The sequence below is a fragment of the Hemitrygon akajei genome, chromosome 13 (assembly GCF_048418815.1).
Source record: "Hemitrygon akajei chromosome 13, sHemAka1.3, whole genome shotgun sequence".
In the NCBI taxonomy this organism is placed as follows: domain Eukaryota; kingdom Metazoa; phylum Chordata; class Chondrichthyes; order Myliobatiformes; family Dasyatidae; genus Hemitrygon; species Hemitrygon akajei.
Window position 1 is genome coordinate 64,177,594 of NC_133136.1, and position 26,579 is coordinate 64,204,172.

The 26,579-nt window shown below is 39.2% G+C and overlaps 1 protein-coding gene across 3 annotated transcripts in view; it reads right to left on the reverse strand.

Moving 5' to 3' along the window:
- The window catches only part of n4bp2 (NEDD4 binding protein 2), a 68,357-nt gene that overhangs the window by 32,781 nt on the left and 8,997 nt on the right, over positions 1-26,579 (reverse strand). For all 3 annotated transcript variants that reach the window (XM_073064804.1, XM_073064805.1, XM_073064806.1), the window contains exons 3-5: positions 23,359-23,483; positions 21,625-21,713; positions 1,450-1,526 (exon numbers count right to left, since the gene is read on the reverse strand). In XM_073064804.1, the coding sequence (XP_072920905.1) occupies positions 1,450-1,526; positions 21,625-21,713; positions 23,359-23,483 (291 nt within the window). The remainder of the gene's footprint in view (positions 1-1,449; positions 1,527-21,624; positions 21,714-23,358; positions 23,484-26,579) is intronic.

The following is a 26,579-nucleotide window of genomic DNA, read 5'->3' on the forward strand; positions in this document are numbered from 1 at the left end:
CCTCTGATATGGACATTGCTTAAGTGCTAAGACATGTATTTTATAATAGTCTGCACAGATTAGTTGTTAGAAATCTTGCTATAGGCAGACAGATGTAGGTATCCAGCTCCAAGATTTACAACCTGTTTTAATAAAGCTCTGCACCATCAAATGTGACATATTTTCACAAGTCAGTTTAAGGTAAGTCTTTTGGTTCAAATGAATGTTAAACTATTATTTATATAAACAGAACTTCTCCCCATATTCACCCTAAAGCTGCCACATAAATGGTGATATGCATCACCATTTCCCAACCTAATCATTATATTTTACAAACAAATGTTTTGGATTAACAGAAATATTCAAGATTATCAGGAGACATGAAGACGGGTCAGTGAATATCACATTTGACCAATTAAGTGGAAATCTTTAAAGATACAACATATATAACATAGACGGACAGGTGGATGTATTTTATTTTAAGTTGTGTATATTAAGGCATTTAATAAGGTGCCACACAAGTGTCATTGTGGACAACAAGAGCTCAAGGAGCAGCAAGTATCAAACTGGTGTGGATAAAACACTAGCTGACACAAAGGTGTAAACTGAAGAGGCCATACAGGAAATGGACATTTAGTATAAATTAGAAACAACACTGTAGAATATTATGGGCTGAATGGTCAGCCCAGTGCTGTACTGTTCCATTTTCTATGTTCTAAATGGTTTTTTTATCTTATGGTTTGAAAGAGCTTTGTAAGACAACAATTGGAATACTAGGTACCAAGTGTTTAGTGGGCATAGTGTCTTCAAATTGTCATTAGCATGATTTTTTGAAAGTTTAGAATATATTGGTCTACTTAAGGAAAGATATTAATGTTCTGGAAGCAGTTCAAAACAGAATAACCAGACTAATATCTGGAGTGGGCAGTTTGCTTTATGAAGAAAGATTATTAGACAGACTAGGCTTGTATCTATGTAAGTTTTAGAAGAGTGAGAGATGATTTGATTAAAACATACAAGGTCATGGGCAAGAGGAATGTGGAATGGATGGTTCTTTTTGTAAACAATCAAGAACTTGGTATCACCATTCAATAATAAACAGATGCCCACACAGAGCAGAGGTGTGGCAATTTTTTTTCAAATTTTGTGATTCTTAGTGACTTCCTTCCTCAAAGAACAACATCACTGAATAATTTTAAGGCAGAGTAGATAGATTTCTTGAAAGCAAAGGTATAAAATTTTAAATTGCAGGCAGACTGGAATGCAAAATTGATATTAGAATAGGATCAGCCATAATCCAACTGAATGATGAGGAGACTTGGGGACAAAGTGGCCTCTTCCTGCTCTAATTTGGACATTCAGATCACATGACAAGTAATATACTTTCCATCAAGAAAACAGATCATGAGCAAATTAAACAGTGTTGCAGTAGCCACACATGACAATGACAGAGGAAATAAGTAACCTTACCGTTCAAGCTCCCGTGGTTTAAACTTCCACCAAGTATTTGGCTCACGAAATGCAACTTTATAATTGTATTTAAAAGCCTTTATGAAACAAGTAAAAAGATCAAAAGGTTGGTGACAAAATAAACTAAAGTACATATATTTTTGAAACAGATTACCATGTATTAAAATACCTTAAAAACTTGGCAATATCATTATACATAAATAAGAACACACTAAAAATGATTCAATAAGTTATCATATACTCTAAACTTTTTTTAAAAACGTGCTTATAACAATTTGAAGACGCTAGCCCACTAAACACTTGGACCACATCCATTCCCTCGCTATTTATAATACATCACAATTTTTTGTTCTACTTTTCATCAAACTTGGTAGCTCTATCCAAAAATCACAAGAACTGATCTAGAATAATTATTCCTTCACCTTAATTTGTGCACTTTGCTTTTCATTTCAACCTCATTTGCCCAACTTAAGACGTTTCTTTTCCAAAAAGATACAAAAACATTGCTGCAGTCTAATATTACTTTTAGGTATGAATGGATGAACAACTATTGCATTGGTTTTAATATGTTGTGAATTCAGGATAATCGTTGCTTACAACAATAATATAGTGGATTCTGTTTAATTGGGCCATTGGTTAATTAGAGCAGCTGCTTATCTGGATCAACTCTTATAGAACAAAAACTAATCAAAAAATTTGTCAGGAGTTCCTTTGTTTATTTAGGACATGCTGCTGCTTAATTAGGGCAGGAGTCCATTGCCAAACAAGTTCTAACAAGCATCAGTCACGCAAACTCGTGTGGCCTAGCTTCAAGCAAACAGTTTTTAAATAGTGTCAGTTGAACTCACTTAAGTGATAATGAGCATGGAAAACTAAAGAGAATGGGTTTCACTACCGGTAATTTGTTTTTCTCCTCATATAAATCAGGACATAGGAGAGGAGTTGTTATTCTTATCTCAAGCAAGCTAAATTTTGAAAAAAGTATTCAAAATGGGAGATAAGGAGGGCAGACATATTCTGGTAAGGGGTAATACAGACGGAAATTCAGTTACTCTATTGAATATATATGCACCCTCAGGAAGTGATATTAGTTTATTTCAGAAAATTACTAATATTACGGTAACGGAAACAAAAGGTCTCCTGATATGTGGGGGAGACTTAAATTTACAACTACAACCAAAGTTAGACTCTTCCAATAGAAAAACATATGAAGCAAGATCCTTACATAAGAAAGTTAATACACTTTTGGAGGATATTGGTCTAATTGATATATGGAGGAACCTTTTCCCCAACAGAAGGGATTATACTCATTAATCTGCCACCCCATTCTATATATACAATAGACTATTTCATAACATTTGGAAAAGACAAAAACAAACTGTGGAATTGGGACAATAGATGTGACCATACACCTATATATTTATCTGTTGATTTTGACCTACAACCAAAGAATACTATTCAGAAACTAAATTCAAGTCTACTCAATGATCCCTACTTTAAGGAACAAATTAATGATGGCTTGGGGGAAGAAACTGTTACATAGTCTAGTTGTGAGAGACTGAATGCTTCGGTGCCTTTTCCCAGATGGCAGGAGGGAGAAGAGTTTGTGCGAGGGGTGCGTGGGGTCCTTAATAATGCTGTTTGCTTTGCAGATGCAGCGTGTAGTGTAAATGCGGGAAGAGAGACCTCGATGAACTTCTCAGCTGACCTCACTATCCGCTGCAGGATTTTGCGATCCAAGATGGTGCAATTTCCGAACCAGGCAGTGATGCAGCTGCTCAGGATGCTCTTAATACAATCCCTGTAGAATGTGATGAGGATGGGAGGTGGGAGATGGACTTTCCTCAGCCTTCGCAAAAAGTAGAGACGCTGCTGGGCTTTCTTCGCTATGGAGCTGGTGTTGAGGGACCAGGTGAGATTCTCCCCCAGGTGAACACCAAGAAATTTGTTGCTCTTAACAATCTCTACCGAGAAGCGGTCGATGTTCAGTGGGGAATGGTCACTCCGTGCCCTCCTGAAGTCAACAGCCATCTCTTTCGTTTTGTTCACATTCAGAGACAGGTTGTTGGGTCTGCACCAGTCCGTTAGTCGCTGCACCTCCTCTCTGTAAGCTGACTCATCGTTCTTGCTGATGAGACCCACCACAGTTGTGTCATCGGCAAACTTGATGATGTGGTTCGAGCTGTGTGTTGCAGCACAGTTGTGGGTCAGCAGAGTAAACAGCAGTGGACTGAGCACACAGCCCTGGGGGGCCCCCGTGCTCAGTGTGATGGTGTTAGAGATGCTGCTCAGCTTTCCAATCAGTTTCGGAGGGATGATTGTATTGAATGCTGAACTGAAGTCTATGAACAGCATCTATGAACACATGAACAGCATGTGTCTTGCTTGTCCAGGTGGGTTAGGGCCGGGTGGAAGGTGATGGCAATGGCATCGTCTGTTGAGCGGTTGGGACGGTATGCAAACTGCAGGGGGTCCAGTGAGGGGGGCAGCAGGGTCTTGATATGTCTCATGACGAGCCTCTCGAAACACTTCATGATGATGGGTGTGAGTGCAACGGGACGGTAGACATTTAGGCAGGACACTCAAGACTTCTTTGGCACGGGGACAATGGTGGAGGCCTTGAAGTAGGCTTAAATTAAGGAAGTCACCAGGATCAGATGGGTATACGGCAGAGTGGTACAAAGAATTTAAAAATGAGTTAATTCCTGTCTTACTCCCCACACTGAACTGGGCTCTAAAAAAGGCACAAATGCCACCCAGCTGGAAGGAAGCAATAATCTCAGCTATACCGAAAGAAGGCAAGGATAAAATGGAATGTGGGTCATTTAGACCAATAATGTAGATTATAGATTATTTACCTCCATCATGCCCAAACGATCAGAAGAGTTTCTACCCATACTGATACATAACAATCAACAACGTCAAACACAAGACAATATACGAAGGACACTTCACATTATGGATCATATACAAAAAAATAAAATTGAAGCAATAGTGATAAGCATGGATGCTGGAAAGGCATTTGATTCAGTTAATTGGAATTTTCTTTACAGAGTTTTACATAGATTTGGTTTCCATATGACACAATTATTAAAACTATACAGGCACTATATGACAACCCTACTGCTAGGATTAAAATCAATGGATATTTATCAAATAGTTTTACCCTAGAAAGGGGCACGAGACAGGGTTGCTACTCTTCGCATTATATCTGGAACCATTAGCTCAATACATCAGACAAAATGAAGATATCAGGGCAATTACCATTAAAGGGACAGAGCATAAATTGGCCTGTACACAGATGACATTTTGATCTATCTAGGGCAACCAACATACTTTTTACCTAAATTGATGCAATCCTTTGAACAATGTGGTCAATTATCATGATACAAGATCAACATAGATAAAACCCAATTACTTTCATATAACTATAGCCCACCAAGTGAAATTGAAAGTAGATATCCCTGGGCATGGCAAATAGAGTCTTTCCAATATTTGGGCATCATTTCTTGGTGTTCACCTGACGGAGAATCTCACCTGGTCCCTCAACACCAGCTCCACAGCAAAGAAAGCCCAGCAGCGTCTCTACTTTTTGCAAAGGCTGAGGAAAGTCCATCTCCCACAACCCATCCTCATCACATTCTACAGGGGTTGTAATGAGAGCGTCCTGAGCAACTGCATCACTGCCTGGTTCAGAAATTGCACCATCTCAGATTGCAAGACCCTGCAGCAGATAGTGAGGTCAGCTGAGAAGATCATCGGGGTCTCTCTTCCCGCCATCAAGGACATTTACACTACACGTTGCATCCGCAAAGGAAACAGCATTATGAAGGACCCCATGCACCCCTCATACAATCTCTTCTCCCTCCTGCCATCTGGGAAAAGGCTCCGAAGCATTCGGGCTCTTACGACCAGAGTATATAACACTTTCTTCCCCTAAGCTATCAGACTCCTCAATACCCGAAGCCTGGACTGACACCTTGCCCTACTGTCCTATTTATTATTTATTATAATGTCTGCACTGTTTTTGTGCACTTTATGCAGTCCAGTGTAGGTCTGTAGTATAGCTTTCTCTGTTTTTTTTATTACGTAGTTCAGTCTAGTTTTTTGTACTGTGTCATGTAAACCATGGTCCTGAAAAACGTTGTCTCATTTTTACTATGCACTGTACCAGCAGTTATGGTCGAAATGACAATAAAAGTTGACTTGACTTGACATTATGCCAAAAGATTTGGCAAAATTATCAGAATGCAATTATCAGCCTATATATAAAAAAATTAAGAAAGATATAACAAGATGGAACCTAATTCCTTTTTTTAGTCTCAGCTCAAGGATTGAATCTATTAAAATGAATATACTGCCCAGACTATTATAGCTCTTTCAGACCCTACCAATAGAGATTAATCAAAATCAATTCAATGAATGGGACAAAATGTTATCAAGATATATTTGACAAGGTAAAATACCTAGAGTTCATCTCAAAACTTTGCAATTAGCCAAGGAAAAGGGGGGGGGGGGAGAATGGGGCCTACCTACTCTTAGAGATTATTATTTTGCAGCACAGTTGAGAGCTGTGATATGTTGGTGCAACCCATCATATGATGCTCAATGGAAAAACATTGAGGTGCGGGTACTTCCCATCCCCATACAGGCAATTTTGGCTGACAACAACCTACAAAGGTACATAAATACTATTGCTAACCCATGGGTGAAATGGACTCTTAAAATATGGACAACTATTATAAAAGAATATAAACTAGAGAGAGACATTGCAATTCTTAAATGGTGTGCACATGACTCGGATTTTACACTGAATAAAATGGATGCTAGATTTAAGGCCTGGAAAGCTAAAGGAATAACAGTTCTCTGCAATATTATGAAAGAATGAACACTGTTCAGTTTTGAAATACTTAAAGAGCAACACTTATTAGAAAAACAAGACTTTTAAAATCGGTATTTATAGATGCGACAACATGTTAATAGGACGGTTAAAAATGTAACCAAGGCAAGAACGTGTTTGATAGAGTTACTTAGAAAAGCATATAAATCAGATAATGGTAGTAGAATCATTTCCAGCGTGTATAAGGGTTTGTCACATCTTAAAACACATTCGACTTCATACATTAAAACAAAATGGGAGAAGGAAGGAGGGATAATTATATCTGCGGAAGAATGGACGACAATATGGAGATATCAATGGAAGTGTACCAGTTCACAGAAATGGAGGGAGTTTGGATGGAAAAACTTGATAAGATATTTTATTACACCCTCTCAGAAATCCCATTATGATAGTAACCTCCCTGTTTGCTGGAGAAATTGTGGAAATCAAAATGCAAACCATTATCATATTTTCTGGGAATGCCCCGTTATCAAAGACTATTGGAGTGGGATACACAATGCCCTACAAGACATCTTTAAATGTGAAATACCCTTAGAAAGTAAGACCATATATTTTGGGTAAATACCTCAAGAATGGTTGAAAAGAGATAAATATTTAATGAATATACTGCTGGTGGCTGGTAAAAAGACTCTTACTAGGAAATGGTTATCACAGGAGAGCCCAACTTTAAATGCATGAATGGAAATTACATTCCATTCCACAAAATCCATTTTGTGACATTTACAAAATGGAGAAGACAACAGCATCTGTTAACCATAAGTTGGAACAATTTGATTCATACTGGGAAATATGATTTAACTACATAACACCTCATAGAATATATTGGGAAAAAAAGATCACTCCCTACTTGTACATAGTTTTCTCCTTTTGCTTGTTCTTTCTTTTCTCTCTTTTCTATAAGTGTATACCTCAGATAAATATTATGTGGAGATTTGTGGCATATATGACTATATGATATATATGTACAATATCTGAAATACATCTTATGGAAATGTTTATTTGATGAACTTCAATAAAAAATAAATTACAAAAAAAAATTGTGTCAGTTGAGTGTGTTTGTGTTCAAAGGCAGTGATTTTTGTAACAGATTGTTTGCAAGAAATAAGCTGTAAGACAATTCCGAACTGTTTTGCTCACTGTGGTTTCACGTTAGGCCTGGAGGTGCTAGAAATGCTAGGATTGAAAATGAAACCATTTCACTACTTCAACAAGACAGGAACCACAAGAATTTGAAGGTATCAAAAATCATCTTGAATTTTACAATGAAAATGAAGATTTGGAGGATGCAATTGTCAATTGAATTGTAGGAATACAGTCTATTATCTGCACAAGACGCCTGCAATGATCCTGTTTACTGCATACACTGGATGAATTCCTCTGTCAATAACTATTAGGAACTAATACACAGTTTTATAGTACTGTAATAGTTTTGGTAGTGTTCTAATTTATTCTGTATTTCATTTAATACACAATTTGTCATCCAGTTCTGTCTTTTTTTTTTACCTTTTTTAACTATTTGCATAAAACTTCAGCTAATCTGGGCAGCCACTTTATTGGGGCAAAATGTATTGGAGCTGATGTGTCCCAATTAACCGGAATCCACTGTATACAAAAAAAACAAATGAAACTAAACTAATACAAAGTCAGTAGCAATTCAAAGTGCATGCTTCAAAGGAATCAAAAAATGTTGAAACAATTTCCTATGTCACATGCTCATGCCAAAATAAGCTGTGCTTGAAGGACACTCAATGCTAGAATGCTTTACATGTCTGACTGATTGGGCAGTAAAAAGACTTTTATTCCCTTTCAGCTCCGCATTGAATGATTTGTGCTAGTAGGTACCTGACTGTATGAAACTACTTTGAATAACTATTTCATTAATACATTTGTGTCAATTCAGTACTTGCATTTAAAGAGGATTTCCTCCAAATTATATTGCACTGCTTATATTTATCAAAAACTGGTAACTTGACACTAGATTTATAACAACAAATATATAATTATCAAGTATTAACAGCAAGCTAGTAATTTGCTGTTTGTTTAGTAAATAAATAAGGTAAGTACCGCAACAGATATAATCAGTAAGATTCATAGCTGCATTACTTGCAGCAAATAATTGAATTCAAAGAAATTTGACTCAGATTAACTGCTGAGATTCTCACACTGTAATTCATCAAGGAAGGTGAAAGTTACTGGACACTGTACCAAAATGCCTATCAATTTAAGATAATTCTTCCCTAATGAGCTCTGCATGACATTATGAACTAATCCTTTTTCGCTGCACAATACCGTCTCGGACAGCCTGTTCATCAATTGACTGCTCAAAATATTGGATCAAAAAGCCATTCCATACCCAGGAAGTGCCTTATAAAATGGCCACCAAGTGTAAATTATATTAGAGTGAATTTTACTCCATGTCTCTAATTTTAGGGTACTAATTTCCTAATTCCATAAGGGTAAATTTCTGTAATCTTACTGGCCATAATGAATGGAGTACTTGTAACACAAATTGAAATAAATGGCTATGACATAGTTAAAATGACATGCTTACAATGTTACCAACTACTCATTCCAGAGTTCAGAGGTCACTCTGGCGCCGTCGGTATGTCTTCCCCATGGAATGCGTGTGTTATCCCTGGGTGTTCCGGTTTCCCGCACAGTCCATAGACATAGCGGGTAGGTTAATTTGTCGCCGTAAATTGTCCCACGATTAGGTTTGGGTTAATTGGGTTTGACAGGGGTTGCTGGGGTGGCCTGAAAAGCCTACTCGACACAGTGTCACTAGCTAGCTAGACAAACAAAACATACATACATACGTAACTTTTTCCTACTGAATCCCATGTTACGAGTGTGAATGCATTCCTACAGGATATTTCTGTTATAGTACTGGTAAGTACGCTGCTGCTGGTTCCTGCCAGAGGACCACTAATGAAATTTACTTTGGAAACTGAGAACACAATCTCTTAAGTAGCCAGCAGCTACATTTTGAGACACAATTGTATGTCGATGCTAATCACCTTCCAGTTTTCAGTTTGAATGGGGATACACACTTTTAAAGGTATATCAAATACAGGTAAGATCGTTCTAAAATATAACACACATATCAAATAACAGTGATAATTTAGCCGTGTTAGATACAAGGTAAATAATAGCTCACTGCCAGCTATCTGATAACTGTTATATACATTTACCCTACCTCTACCCGTCCCCAAATTCCCTGATTAAATTCTAGCCTGAAACTTATTTTCTGGCTATATCTATTACTCTAGATTGTGTTGTCTAGAAAGAATCCAGGAATGGAGGGGGCCATTTTGTGAGACTGTCCTTGCATCTGCCATTTTGTAAAGTGTTTGATGAACTTCGTGCTCTGGGACAATTTAGGCTACGCCCACACTACGCCGGATAAATCCGTAACCGAAGCTTTTTCTCTTCGTTTTTACCCTCCGTCCACACTAAAACGGCATTTTCATTCCCCAAAACCGGAGCTTTTCAGAAATGCTTTCCAGGGTGGGTATTTTTGAAAACGCTGCTCGGGCAGATCAGTGTGGATGGGGTAACCGGAGAAATCTGAAAACGCTGTCAGACGGCAACGAGACTGAAGCCAGAAGAGTTAGAAATATACTCACCAAATACTTTGACCCAGAACTTACTGAATAAATAAGTATACTGTACTCACTTTGCCCTGTTTTCTATCCTTGCTCGTATGAAGGTGGTTTACCTATTTATGCAAGTACTTCTCTGACAATAGATGTGTAACAGCCTAATGTAACATTGTATGGAAATACAAGGTAACACTGATGCAGACATGTTTTACACATTTAACAAGGTGCTTTATTAATGCAACAGAGTGAGTCAGTTTTTCAATGTTCGTTGTCAGCCAGGTATAGTCTGTGAACTCCCTGTTGGTTGCCTCCATACACTTCAGTATTTGTGTTTTTTTGCTTTAAAATCTTCCTGCACGAGAGCCAACAGCTGCCCGTCATTTAAGTTTTTCTAATCTGTAACTGAACAAACACACACCATCTTTCACAGCGAGATTCAACACCAAACATGTCGCTTGTTTTCGGTAGATGTGTCCTGCGAATGCGCAGGAGGAGGAGATTCGACGAGATCTCTGTTTCAATGTGGACGGAGATATTTTTTAAAACGCATAGTGTGGACGCCTATCGTTTTTACGTGAAATTGGTGTTTTCAAAATTATCTGGTCTAGTGTGGATGTAGCCTGAATTAGAGCAATTGAATGTGGACACAAGGAGTTTCAGCTGATGCCCAACGAAACCCGAGACCATTCTCCGACAAGTAGCATTTATTATGTAAAGTGACAGGCTTGCAGGAGAAGCAATCTGTAATCTCGTTAATACTCAAGTGTCTGGGTCACCTGGTTTGAACCAGTTAAAAAGAACAAAGGCACAAGGCTGAGGTTAGAGACCATAGAATAATGCTGGTTGTGGCTCTGGACTGATATCAATAGGATGGAAATGTATAATTTGAACTGATGAGGAACTATAAGAGTTAGGAGCTACAACTGATAAAAAAAATTTCTCCAGAGACCAACCACTGCAGACGTGGAGGGTCATGTGGAGACTGGAGTGGGATGATGAGGAATGCCTAGCCAGTGTATCTTGGATATTGCCTTTTACCTTCATTGACTGTTCATGGAGGGTCAGTAGTTTGTGAACCCACTTGCTTTTTATTTGAGACAATAAAAATTACTTATTGATAAATAGATTCTCTCTGTGCTCTCTGATCATTATTACTAAGGGATAAATCCTTATAGCAATTGGAATCACGACTGTAAATCACCCCTTGTCTGTTATTCAACATAGGAGAAAATCCACAAATGCTGGAAATCAAAGAAACCCACAAAATGCTAGAGGAACTCGTGAGGCCTGGCAGCATCTAGGAAAAGAGTAACCAGCTGCCAATTGATGTTTCGGGCTGAGACCCTTCATCAGAACTCTTGATCGTGCTACTTTTGTATTAACAGTGTTAAAGGCATAGTTATGCCACCTAATGCACAGTTCAGGGCATGTCTTTTTTATTCTGGACAGTTATATTCAGGGAGCCATCCCTCAACACTGTAACAGAAGGGGCATATTTTGGGTGTCTGGAGTTTGTGCTCAGAAGCCTTTGGACATGCTACTGGTATCTGAATATTCAAAAGAGGTCCTTTTATTTGAGATGTGCAACCACTATGAATGAGAATTACCTAGCTGCACATCCCAACTAGTAAGACCTCTTTTGAATATTCAAAGTTAGCTGCCTACATTCAAAACATTAAAGCAGGTAATTACAGCCATCGAAACTGTAACCATTTCTTGTGGTCTTAGTGATTTTTTTAAAAAGTATACATCATTGTGTGAGGAGAGATTTGCTCCAGAAGAGCTGCTGAGTTGAATAAAGATTTATTTTATACTCTATCTCTCAGCCACTGCTTCTGTGGGACTCATTCACAACAAGGGCAATTATCATTCATGAGCAGCAAGTCATAAACTTTAAACCAGCAGTATGATTTCACTAATTATGGAAAAAATTTGAACAAAGCCTGCTCCATCTCAAAGTAAACCAACTGCACCATATAGTCTGTACATCCATCAAAATGTCTGTGGGTGCCATGGTAACAAAGCGATTAGCACGTTATTACAGCTCGGAGATTCAGAATTCAATTCTGATGCTGTTCTGCAAGAAGTCAAAGTATATCCTCCCTGTGGAAGGCATGGGTTTTCCCCAGGTGCTCTGATTTCTTCCCATAGTCCAAAGACATATTGGGTAAGTTAATTCAAAGGCAACACGAGTGAATCTGCAGATGCTGGAAATAAATAAAAACACAAAATGCTGGCAGAACTCAGCAGGCCAGACAGCATCTATGGGAGGAGGTAGTGACAACGTTTCGGGCCGAAACCCTTCATCAGGAGTGAAGTAACATGGGATGGTCGAGGGGGGATAAGAAGTGGGGGGGAGGGATAAAGTAGAGAGCAGGGAAGTGATAGGCTGGAGGGAAATAAGCTAGAGGGAAGGTGGAGAATTATGGGAAATAAAAGAGAAAGAAAGGTAGGGCTGGGGGGAGATTATAGTGAGGGGGGAAAAGAGAGAAAGAGAACCAGACTGAAATAATAGATAGGGTTGGGGGTAAGGGGGGGGCAGGGGTATCAACGGAGGTCTGTGAGTTGTATGTTCATGCCGGCAGGTAGGAGGCTACCCAGGCGGGAGATAAGGTATTGCTCCATCGACCTGCGCGCAGCCTCATCTTGACGGTAGAGGAGGCCGTGGACAGACATGTCGGAGTGGGAGTGGTCTGTGGAATTGAAGTGTGTGGCCACAGGGAGATCCCGCCACTGCTGGAGGACTGAGCGCCGGTGTTCGGCGAAACGGTCTCCCACTCTGCGGCAGGTCTCCCCAATGTATAAATGGCCACATCGGGAGCACCAGATACAGTATATCACTCCAGTTGACTCACAGGTGAAGTGGTGCCTCACCTGAAAGGACTGCCTAGGGCCTAGGATGGTGGTGAGGGAAGAAGTGTGGGGGCAGGTGTAGCACTTCTTCCGTTTGCAGGGATGAGTGCCCAGAGGGAGGTCGGTGGGGAGATGAATGGACAAGGGAGTCGCATAGGGAGCGATCCCTGCTGAAAGCCAAGAGTGGGGGGGAGGGGAAGATGTGGCTGGTGGTGGAATCATGTAGGAGCCTTTAAGTTCATTCATCCCCCCCATTGTTGTTTTGTATGTTCTGTGTTCTGCTAAACATTATGGGAATGTTACGTTGGCATCAGAATGTGTTGTGACACCTGTAGGCTGCCTCAGACCACCCTTGGGTGTGTTGCATGTTCATTCAAACGATTCATTCCATTACACGTTTCGATGTACACACTCGTATATATTTACATTTAAAAGCAAGTTTGTCTTCTGTCCAAAACTTGTCTTAAATCTAAGTATAGCACAAATACATGAGCCAAGATTTGGCTAGGTTAGGGAAAACTTCACTTTTAAAAAGAGTACAAATAAAAATATAATTTACAATAAATATCCCTTAAAGACCATACTACATTGGAGCAGAATTAGGCCATTCAGCTCAACAAGTCTGCGCTGCCATTTGATTAGGGCTGATCCATTTCCTCCTCAACTCCATTCTCCTGCTTTCTCCCTATAACTTCAAGCCCTGGCTTATCAAAAATCCATCAACCTCTGCACTCAATGACCTGGCCTCCACCGTCACCTGTGGCAACACATTCTGCAGATTCATCACCCTCTGGCTAAAGAAATTCCTCATCTCTGTTCTAATGGATGTCCCTCTATTCTGAGGTTGTACGCACTGGTCCTGGTTCCAAGGTTGTCAAGCCGAGGGGTGGTAGTAGGGACAAGCTCCCACTACCTAAAAATGTTCCTCACAGCATGCGCCTCAAAAAGCCTCTGGCAACCAAGTCCAAATCCTAGCCTTCACGTGTGGCTTAGCCTTTAAGCCCAGCGGAACTGTTTCTACTGACAGGAGAAGAGGCAAAGGTGGGTCCTGGCGCCTTAAAACCAGTGCTTTGGGTAGATGGAGCTCGTCAGCCTGGGAAGGCAGCCCATCTAAGAGAGGGAAAACTCTGGTTTCAAACCTCCGCTGCCTTGCGGCCGTACCCACTTATGGGAAAGGCTTCGGGAGTAAACCCTGAGGACAAATCCGGAGTTGCGAGTCCCTAAAGCCGTCCAATGATGCCTTCAACCTCACTCTGGCAACTCCTGTGATGACACCGGTGCCAAGCTGTATCAGCACTTGCCCTTCCCTTGGACAACATCGGTGGCGTACAGAGGGGATACTTGCTGCTTGGGCAACTGCCAGTCTTCCATACAACCTTGTCCAGGCCTGCGCCTCGGTCTCGCAAGACTAATGGATGCCATCACTATCATCAGCCACTGGTCCTAGATTCCCCCATTATAGGAAACATCCTCTCCACATCCACTCTATCTAAGCCTTTCAACATTCATTATATTTCAAAGAGATCCCACTGCATTCTAGTGAATACAGGCCCAGAGCCATCAAACACTCCTCATACGGTAGGCCTTTCAATCCTGGAATCATTTTTGTGAACCTTCTTTCAACCCTCTCCACTGTCAGCACATCCATTCTTAAATAAGGGGCTCAAAACTGCTGTCAATACTCCAAGTGAGGCATCACCAGTGCCTTAAAGCCTCAGTATGACATCCTTGTTTTTATATTCTAGTCTTCTCAATATGAATGCTAACATTGCATTTACCTTCCTCACCACCAACTCAACCTGCAAGTCAACCTTTGCGGAATCCTGCATGAGGACTCCCAAATCCCTTTGCACCTCAGATTCTTGAATTTTCTCCACATTTAGAAAAGTCTACCTTTTCATTCTTTCTACCAAAGTGCATGGCGATACACTTCCCAACACTGCATTCCATCTGCCACTTCTGTCCATTCTCCTAATCTGTCCAGTCCTTCTGCAGCTTCCTGCTTCCACAACACCACTTGCCCCTCCACCCATCTTTATATCGTCCACAAGTTTGGCCACAAAGCCATCAATTCCATCATCCTAATCATAGACATACAACATAAAAAGAAACAGTCCCAATACCAACCTAGACACCGGCAACCATCAGAAAAAGCTCCCTTTATTCCCGTGCTTTGCCTCCTGCCAATCAGCCAGTGCTCTATCCATGATAGTATCTTTCCATAGTATCTTGCTAAGCAATCTCATGTGTGGCACCTTGTCAAAGAACTTTTAAAACAGAGTTAGCATTAATTTATAAAAAGGAAAACTTTTTTCCAAATCTGGTGGAGGTATTCAAGAATGGACAAGGGGAATCTAATGATGTAGTCTATTTAGAATTTTAGAAGGCATTAAAAAAGTTGTCATACACAAGTTATTAAACAGAAGTAGAGCACAAAGAAATTGCGATGATATTCTGTCATGGATTTAGGGTTTGTTTCTGGACATTTTCAATGAGCTAACTCAGAGAAATATGAAGCAGGCATGACAGGGAAGGTTTATTACTCCTCCTTCAGCTTCTTAAGCTGTATTATTTTATTTACAGTTGATAACAGGTCCTTCCTGCTCAGCAAGACTGCACCACCAATTACACACGTGACCAATTAATCTAACGAATATGTCTTTGGGATATGGAAGGAAACTATAGCACCTGGAGGAAACCCATGTGGTTACAGGGAGAACATACAAGGGGTGATTGATAAGTTCATGGCTCAAGTTAGAAGGAGATGAGTTCTTAACTTCAAACTTTCTGCATAATCACTCAAAGAGTCGACCTTCATGTACATGTAAAGAGAGCTGTATAACATCTCCTTCTACCTTAGGGCACAAACTTATCAATCACCCCTGCCGTGGACACTTTCTGGAGGTCCAAGATCCGTATGCTCCACGACCCCTGGACTAAGTGTGTAAATGTAGGAGGGGACTATGTTGAAAAATAAATGTGCTAGATTTTCTAAAATTGACTCCATCTACCTAAGGCCACGAACTTATCAATCACCCCCCCCTACAAACTCTTTACAGACAGCAGCAGAATTGAACCTGCTTCACTGATGTTATAATAGCATTACACTAAACACTATGCCTCATTTTAACAGGCCCTTCCAACCAAATGAGGTCATGCAACCCAATTACATCCATTTGACCAATTTATCTATTAACTTGTATGTCTTTGGAACACTGGAAGACACAAAGGAAACCACGAGGTTCAAAGCAATAGCATATTGCTAATTTTGCAAAATATGATTGAATACCCCAATAAAACTACCTTTGGTATCTGAGAGAGCCTTTTTAATGCTTTATCATATTAAGTTGTTAATGTTATCTCTGGTTCTGACCACCAGAGATTTCAATAGTGCATGAATGCAAATGTGTCAGCACTTAACTAACACACACAAAATTAAAAAAACTTCAATAAGTGCTCAATTGATTGGAAAATATTTTGGCACTTTTGCTGATATTGTGAAGTATGACTTATTTTCTTAATTCATCTTAAATTTCACATTCATCACTAATTTTTGTGATTTTGGAACAAATTGTCTCAAAGTTTGCTCTGCTAAAATGTTTATACAGTAATTTACATGTCTGTTTTTGTTGGCATCCTTCTTAAAAGTCAATCATTTTCTCTAAGATTTTATTGTACTATTCACTCACAAAGTCTGTTTCCTTAGTAACTTTGCTGAATACAATTTTTCTGTAAGTATGAAAAACATACAGAAGTAAAATTCATAGAAAAGAAAATAGCTCATAGTTCAGTTCTCCAGTTTCAGGACTGGCCTCATGGTAGCTCTTCCCACCTTTTTGGTCTCTACCATCAAGGGAGTCAAGAGCATCAACACGATGATCAAATCAAACAAGAGCTATTGTTAATGCTTTTTCATACAAATGAAGAATACTACAACATATGGAGTTGCCTCCATATTTTTGCATGGTTAGTCCAAATCCTGGAATTTCTGAAATTCGAACTATAAGTCAACAATAAAGATAACAGAAAGTTCAAAAGTCCTGGCACAAATTTAAAACAAAATGAACTGTAACAAAAAAAGTGGTAATAGAAAATGAACTTTCTACTTGGAAAATCTAACATACATGAAGCATCTTAAATATTTGTTTCTTCAAATTGTTTGACTACTTAAAGTCTTATCTTGCCTGACATCATAACTTCCTCCTGAACCAGTAGATTCTAATTAGTGCAGAGTAAGTAAGACCTCATACTTTCCTCCCTAAGGTTAGTAAACTTTAATCAGACTCCACTGTCAGCCTTACCTTTATCAGGACTTCCCAACTGCTATGAATGCTCAACATGCTTCGATTTACCATATTGTTATTTACATGCTCTTTGCATCATGGGTCCTATTAATCTCTATGTAATCTATATGTAATCTCTAGCTTTACTAATACCCACATGTTGTGTAGGAAATCAACTGAGTCCAATTTTTCATCCTATTCAAAACTTTCAGAAGGAGCAGCTGAATTACGTCCATAGTCTTTCATGAGCCACAGGGCCAGACTCTGTGCCAGGGGCACAGCCACTGTTGCTTCCCCCAGGTAGGCCACCTCCCCCCCCCCCCCCCAACAGTACTCAAGCAGGAGTACTTATTGTTAAGGGGGACAGTCACAGGGGTACTCTCTAGCATCTGCCGCTTGCCCTTCCCTTTCCTGACTGTTACCAACTTACCTGTCTCATGAGGTCCCAGTGTGACTACCTGCCTATAGCTCCTATCTATCACCTCCTCATTCTCCCTGACCAGACGAAAGTCATCGAGCTGCATCTCCAGTTCTCTAATGTGATCCCCAAGGAGCTGCAGCTCGACGCACCTGGCACAGGTATGGCCATCCGGGAGGCTGGGAGTCTCTAGAACTTCCCACATCTGACACTGAGCACAGAACAGTAAACGAGTGTTGATTAAGCAACTTCAATGTTTTCGGATGTTTTGATTTTTTTAATTTTAATTTTTTTTTTCAATGTTGTGATTTGTTTCCACTGCAGCAGCAAAAAGGGAATACTGATTACTATATTATGATGTAGACTTTGAATTTAATGCTATTACATGGTTAGACTGCATTTGTTCCCTTGGAGAAATGTGCACTGAGGTGAGATTTGGTAGAGGGGCGCAAAATCAAACTTGTACAGATCATGTTAATAAACAGATGGCAAATAGATCAAGGACTAATGGGCACAGATTTAAAAATCTTGGCAAGTGATGTAAGTGTGACGTGAGGAATAATTTTATGGAGGGTAGTTATACTCTGGAATAATTTAAAAATCTTGGCAAGTGATGCAAGTGTGACGTGAGGAATAATTTTATGGAGGGTAGTTATACTCTGGAATAATTTAAAAATCTTGGCAAGTGATGCAAGTGTGACGTGAGGAATAATTTTATGGAGGGTAGTTATACTCTGGAATTTATTTCCTGTAAGAATAATGGAATAGAATCAGATATTTCAATAGGAAATTTGACAGACACCTGAGAGAATATAACTTCTAGAGTACAGAAGTGGACCCTCTGAACCACCACATCCATATGATTTTTTGGTACATCTACACTAAACCCATTCATCCGCAATAAACTTTGTGATTGTATCTGACTACACCACTATCTCTGACAAAAAAAATCCAGTTTTAAACTACAACTTTTCACTTAAAAAACTTTGCCCTCAAATACCCATTAAAGTTTCTTCCTCTCACCTTAAGCTTATGTATGTCCTCTTGTTTTTGTTACCCCTACTATGAGGAAAACAAGATTCCATCTACCCTATGTATTCCTCCTGTAATTTTGACTATCAGGTCATCCCAAGGCCTCCCTGCTCCAGGAAAAACAAAACCAGCTTCTCCAATCTCTCCTCAATCGTCCAATCCAGGCACTTCCTGGTGAACTTCTCCTGTACTCTCACCAGTAGAAGCTCATTGTTTCTATAATTCAGTAATGCACACATACTGCAAGTGCACTCTGAGTTATTTTTGTAAAGTTTTTTTAAATTTCCTGTATTTGTCTTTTGTTCAATATATTTGTCAGCATTACACAGAAAGTTTGGCATAGACTAGATGGGTCAAAGGGCCTATTTCTGTGCTGTACTTTTCTGACTCAAGTTACAAAAAAGGATCCTGCACTGGAATGCATAATGCTGCTCAGTGAAAATAAAACGCATGCTTTAACTCCAGCATCCCAAATGACCTCCACCTACTGCAATTCACCTACCACTGAAACAAATCTTTGGTGGACCCCATCACCTAGCCCAACACTCATCTCTGGAGCATCCATAAGGTAAAGAAACCCAAGATAGACTATTTATTTATTGACTACAACTCCACATTCAATACTGTATGTCCAAATAAGCTCATTACCAAACCCTAGAACTCAGAATCAACACTTCGCTCTGCAATTGGATTTCAACTTTCTGCCCAAAAGACTGCAGTTAGGATAGGCAGCAATACCTCCACCAGGATTATTATTATTCAACACTGTTACCCCACAAGACTACATCCTCAGCTCTCTACTCTACTCTCTGTTGTTACGTACCCTGTAACTGGGTCACTTACCAGCAAAGATAGAGAGGTCCGTTGAAGTCTGATGGTACTATTTTTAACAGTATTTATTGATAAAAATACACAAAATAATATCAAGGCAAACTTACAGATAATATACGTCGTCAATACTAAATCTAAAAGCGCGGGTCTAATAGTAATCAATAAGAAATAGCTCTATCGTTGTCTAGGGGATAACGTATAGTCCGATGGAAATATAAAAGTCACTCAGTTCATTCAAGCTGCAGCTTTTGGGTTGGAGAGAAAGATGGGTTAAAACTTGCCCATTCCTTTTATGATGTCAATCCTTCAAGAGTCGTTGGAAGTTGATTTCCCCATTGTTAGCTAAAAACCGTTCTGCCGTGGTACAGGGCCCACCGATTCCGGGGCAAACGGAAAAGGACGCACGTGGCCTTCCACTGGTTTTTGCTATTACGGGATCATTAGCGTTTCTTCTGGTGCGTCTGAGGGGCTGTTCCCACAGACTTTCTTTTTATCCTGACTCACAGGGTCTCAGGTGTCAATCAGGTTGGGATGATGCAATCCCTCCACCAACCTCCTCCTCGGTTCATTGCCTGAGGCTTCGATGCATCGTACAGGATGCAATACACAAGTCCGTCTCCAAGAGACAATAGCCGGTATCAATGAGTCCGCCTTTCGGAGGCCAGGACACATTCCAACTCTTTGTGGATTCTGCATGTCTTTCTCTCATTTCCTGAGTCTCCTGAACTGACTTAATAGTGATCTTGCGATTCTCACAAAGGAGGGGGCTACCCCGCACCCTTCGGCCCCTCAGAGCTGTGGCACATTCGTAACACTGTACACTCATGACTTCACTCCACCCACAATTTGAACACAAAGCCACAGTATTTGGCTGTATGTCAAATAATGATTAGTTGAAGTATATGAAGAAGATAGACATCTTACTGACATAGGATCATGACAATAACCTTTCCCTCAATGTCAGTAAAACAAAAAAGCCCATTACTGACTTTAGGAAGGATGACAGCGCATATACTCCTGTCCACATCAAAATGCAGAGGTTGAGAGAGGGAACATTACCAACAGCCTACTCTGGTCCAACCAAGGAAGAACACAGGTGCCTTTTCTTCCTCAAGAGGCTTGAAAAAAAATAGACATGTTCCTGTCAACTTGTACCACTTTTACTGATGCACCATTGAAAGCATTTTCTCTGGATACACCACACCTTATTATGGCAACTGCTTTGCTCATGACTGGCAGAAGCTGCAGGATTGTAGACACAGCTCAACATATCAGGGAAACCAGACACTCCCCCCCATGGACTCTGTTTATAATCAAACCCTACACACTCCAAACGTTCTATCGATAAAAAAGCCTGATAGCACTTGTCCGCAACCAGCCTCAAAGATAGCTCCTACCCTGCTGTTATAAGACTATTAAATGGTACATGGTATGATAAGAAGGACTCTTGACTTTACAATCTACCTCATTATGATCTTGCAACTTATTGTCTACTGGCACTGCGCTTTCTCTGTAGCTGTTACATTTATTCTGCATCCCATGTTTTAACTTGTTCTATCTCAATGGACTGTGAAATGATTTGACCTGTAGGGACAGTATGCAAGGCAAGCTTTTCACTGTACCTCAGTTCATGTGATTATAATAAATCAATTCCAATTTGCCTAAAGAAATCAGATAATAGATAAAAAGAATTAAATGATGTGATAAATTAGTAAGCACACACTGAATTTTAAGGGAGCAGTTAGACAAACTGATTACTTGCATGTTTGAGAATATATATTATATAAACCACAGGTTGAATAAAATGAAGGACTAGAAATTATTGGAATATTTCTGCTTGAAACCTTCAGGTTTATACTCCAACATAAGATTCCTTGTTTGTCTTTAAGGACAGAATTCTAGTTTCAAAATCAGTTTTGGTTTTGTTGAAACAAACAGGAATTGATAATTAGTGCTGCATTTCTCAAATTCTTACACTTCAGCCAGAACTTATCAATCTCCCCATCAGAACACTACCTGTTGAACAGCATCAGACAATCAAAAAGTCAATCTCTCAAAAGGCACTATTTCCACAACTCAACTTAAAAAGCACTGATAAATTACCGGTATTTCCACATCATCTGATAATTAAAAAGTGGCATGATACATGAAAATATGAAGCAATACTTAATACTTCAAACAAAATTAACACTATTCAAGATATTCCATGTTTACAGAAACAATTAGACCATTCAAATCTTTTCAAAATTCACTAACCATAACAATGTACGGTTTCATCTCCCAAGACTGCGTATTTGTGTTATCTATTATAACTGGAGATAAACCCTTCTCCATGGCATCTTTGGCTGAAATAAAATTATTAAAATTTAGTACTATTCAACAAGTTCATAATTAATTATCATGACAACTCTACACATTATTTAAAATAGAATGTTAATTAAATAATTGGAAGTTAAACAGATTTCTCATATCTATCTTAAATTTGTGTTTAATAAAAATAACCAAAGCATTCAAAAATAAAATAAATAATATGGAGAGCTTGTTTTAAACTAAGGGCCTAACAAAAATGCATTATTTTGTGAAATTAAACATTGTTTCTTTTGTAATCTTTCTTCTTTGTACTGTATTTCCCACTCACTCAAAATGTTTGGAATCCTTTTTATGCTCCCCTATCTCCATCCCACATGCTACAAATTGAGTAAACTAGATTTCAGTGGAATTCTAACCGGTACCTGATTGATTGTATACACATTTGTAAAATCACTTTTTGGTCCTGCAATGTAGTAATGAATACTTTTACTAGTATTCACATTCCATCTCAATTTATGGTCCTTCCTACTCAAATACAAGTTCTTAAATTTCAAACTGGGAAGAGCTGCAAATGCTTCTGTGCTTTTTAAAAATTTAAACATGGTTGTATCAACCATCATTTCTGTCATTGTCCTTTTTGCTGTTGAAGCAACTGGATCCCTGAACAATTCAACAGCTTCCTCCAGGAACTTATCAATTCCATGAATCAAGACAAGTATCACTGACTGAAACACGAGAGATTTCAGATGCTGAAAATCAGGACCGTCAGGAAAGCCCACACTGGAAATCAGGACCGTCAGGGAGGCATCACATATATGCCCAAGCCTACACTTACCTAACATCTGCATTCCAATAGCTTTTTGTTTAGCAACCAGGGTCACCAGCCCTTCACAATGTCCATAATACTGGTCTCACCCTTAGACACATCACCTCAGCACCTACCTACCTGATGACCCCCTCCTGTTAAGATTGTTTGGGTAACTTACTTTTCTTTCTTACTTCTCTTCTAATATTTGCATATCTGTACACTTGTAATGCTACTATGACACTGTAATTTCCTTTGAGATCTGTCTGATCTGAGAAATGTCTGCTTTCTGCAGTTTATCTATTCCATTCACTACTTGGGTTTTCAGGCACCATAATATTATGTTCAGAACAACGTATTAGGCAATTACAAAAAAAAGATGTTCCATTGGACTTCATAGTATACAGTAAAAAACATACTTGGAGACCTTGATCAAGTGAGTGTTTTATTAAGAGTTTTAAAGAAGAGAGGGGTGATGAAGAGCCGAATTAGCCCAAGCATTGCTGAGGGCAAAGATGCATGAAGACAACTAGATTTTGCATGTTTCAGCAAATGAAAATTGTGGTTAGCAAACAGTAGCAATGAATAAAATGATAGTTTCATCTACAAGTCTACAGTGATCCATGAGATGCCAGAAATGAATACAATTTTTTTTAAAGTTGAGAGCAGGGAGCCATACTGTGCTTCTATAATTTTACAACTCAAATATAACACTTTAATGACACTGCTAAGCTTCCCCATTTTATTTAATCAAATGTCTATGAGAAGGTTGAAATTGTAAGTTGACAATGGTTTGCATCATCAGTTAAGATAAATTAAAGTAAATTCTATCATCTAAAACAGTGAAATAATGCCCACAATAACTGAATGCTCACCTCTCTTTTGGTTCCACTGATGAGCTTCTCCAATCAGACTGCGATTAAACTGGTAGCGCCCATTTCGATAGAAGTATTCATCAGTGCTTAAAATTATTCCATTAGGGCCCTGTTGAACAATCAGTCTGCCCAAATGCAATAGAAACTCATTAGTTTATTACAAAATTATTTCATGGCCTTGTAATTAACCTCATATAAACATTGATTTAGAAAATGATGCTCTTTATGAATTTGGGTGAACTTCGTTATTATTTCTGATGGAACATAAATTTTAGCAGGGTTAGAAGCTAGGATATTCCTTCACTATGCTGAAAATAATGTGCTCAGTCTACCCTGACTTTATCTGTGCAGTTCAAAAGTGCCATCCTAGTTGCTCAAGTTGTCTTCTCTTGTATGATAGAACATCTCCTAAATTCTCCCTTAACCTGCATTGCTTTGTCTCCAGAATCAATGACTCCCTCCAATTGGAAAATCTTGTGCAGTGTTGCATTTGATCCAACTATCATTCTTAATAACTTCAGTTTTGTATTCAATCTCTCATCTGTATTCAAAGTGATAAATATTTAAAATAGTGGATGAACGGTTTTCAAAAGGAACAATGGCCAGATACGGTGTCTATCACCGCAGTAAAAATTTGCAGACCATGTGATTTGTTCCAGTACTTTCAACCAATTTGATATTTATTTTTAAACTGACACATGGGCTCTGGGCAGAGTTGGCAAGAACGTCATGTAATGCCCAGATACAAAAGCGTTCAAGAAAGTGAACTGCTTTCCTGAAGCAACCTAGACTCTTGCCCTAGAAATATATTTTTAAAGTGCTGAAGGACAGCAATATGCAGTTGTCACGAGGAAACCTGCAGATGCTGGAAATTCAAGCAACAAACACAAAATGCTGGTGAAACGCAGTAGGCCAGGCAGCATCTATTGGAAGAAATACAGTCGACGTTTCGGGCCGAGACCCTTCATCAGGACCGACGAAGGGTCTCGGCCCGAAACGTCAACTGTACTTCTTCCTATAGATGCCGCATGGCCTGCTGCTTTCCATCAGCACTTTGTGTGAATATGCAGTTGAAATGGTTTTACCCTGCAGTGGAGCAAAAATTCAATTTTTAGTTCTAATTTCCAACTTTTTGATCAGGATGAAATTTGTCCCAATAATGGCAGAATTAATGCATTGCTAGATTTTAACTTTATAGCATGATCTTGAATTTCATTTTATGCAAAAAAACTAGGACTAACTAATAAAACTTGTTTTCCCCGATACCATAACATTGTCAGACTGGTCCCACGTTGTTGTGTAGTCCACCATTTACTCTACGGACTGTTCACATGTAACATTGAATCCTCTTTCCACCTTCAACTACATTCAAACACTGTCAATTCCTTAGCTCATACTAAAGCTGAAACAGTGATCCTTAGGCCTAAGAACACTAAAATGCCATTTAATGATGATCGCATAGGAAGATTATGATCCTAACAGCCTTTTTAAAAACAGCATTACGGTTACGTTAATGCTTTTTGAGCCATGTAAGAATTAGAGAGAGAAAAATTCTAGTCTCTTACAGTTAAGGTATTCTCACACCACTATTAGGTCACTATTAGATTTTGACCTGGCAATAATGAAGGAATCAGAATATACATCACGATGATGCATAATTTGGAGGGTAGCTTACAAGTGGTGACACTCCCAACTGACTACTTCTCCATGTACTGCTAGATCGCCAGGATTGTGCATTTTGAAGGTGTTATCAAATTTATTCTTCAACATATTTTGTAGATGGTGGTGGACACTGCAATCACATACACGTCATACAGGATTATCTGCTTATGACAAAGGATTGATCAAGCGGAGAGCTTTGACTTAGATAATATTGTTTCTTTAATGTTGGAATTCAATAATCCAAACCAGTGAAAATTACTTCAAATGCATGACATGCCATGTAGATGCAGAAATGCTTTGGAAACTCAGAAAATACTTGCTGCAAAATATCCACCCTCTGACCTCCTCATAAAGACAATGTACTTTAGTAACTGTACAGTTAAAATTTCAGATCAATTTTCACCACATCAAGGAAATTAGCAGTGGAAATGCTGTTGAAGATTAATGATTAGCGTTAGGTTCTTATAAATAATGCTTTAGGGAATTGAGACTATGAATATTCTTGGCTGTCATTCTTCACTCTGGAAATATCACGTGCAGATGCAATTTCTGGATCAAAGTTTAAGGGATGTTATAATCACACCCTGCTCACCGGCAAAGCTACCTTCTTGAGCACTTTAGAGGAACCTGGACAGCTGGGCACTTCCAGAACAAACTGGTCCTCCCAGTCCAGTGCAAGTCTGCTGTTAAATCATGCAATTATTGAAATTTCATTGCTCAGACAGTTTCCCCACCTTATATTATATTGTGCCTCTGCCTTCATGACCACTACACTTTGACCTTCATTACCATTATGATGAGGCCCAGATCTCCTCACAAAACAAACCCCCATGATCCTCTCAGACCCAGGTTCCAATCTAACAAGACCCCACATGTGCAATCTCCAAAAGCTCAAACTGGTTATGCAGCTGCTCCTGTAATCGAACTATTCCCTCCTCTTCCAACACCAATGCCTAAATCACCTTAATTATTGCCCTCAATATCCTGCAACAAGGTCCAGAGATATACTGCACTCTTGCCAGTAACTTCATAGTCTGTCTCCTCCATACACAACTTCACTCCACTCGAGATACAGGCCTTAAGCTTCCACCTCCCTCTCCACCCCACAATCCTACAAAGTAAAGATCCTCACTCATGGATGTGCCTCTTACTCAAATTCTCTGAGGCAGTGCTTCTCTCACAACCACCCAACTCTGCATTCCAACTGTCAATCACCACTGGCTCCCAATTTTACTCAATGCTACTACACATATGGATTACCACCAGATTCTGATACCTACTTCACCAAAAAAGCATGATTAATTGATGGTTTCACATTCTTCCCTGGCACAATCCCAACTTCTAAATGCAGCCTCACAATAAACGCATCACACCACACATTTTCATTCTCAAAAATCTGCAACATATATTCAATTATGCCAAGCTTCAGCTTTAAACCCTGGGTACAACTAAAGTTTTCATCTGGAAGCCAGGCATGGTCTTTCAGAAGTGAAGTTATTAAAAATGAATATTGCTTCAAAAATGTACTGGAATACTTCGATTTTCAAAAGCAAATTTTC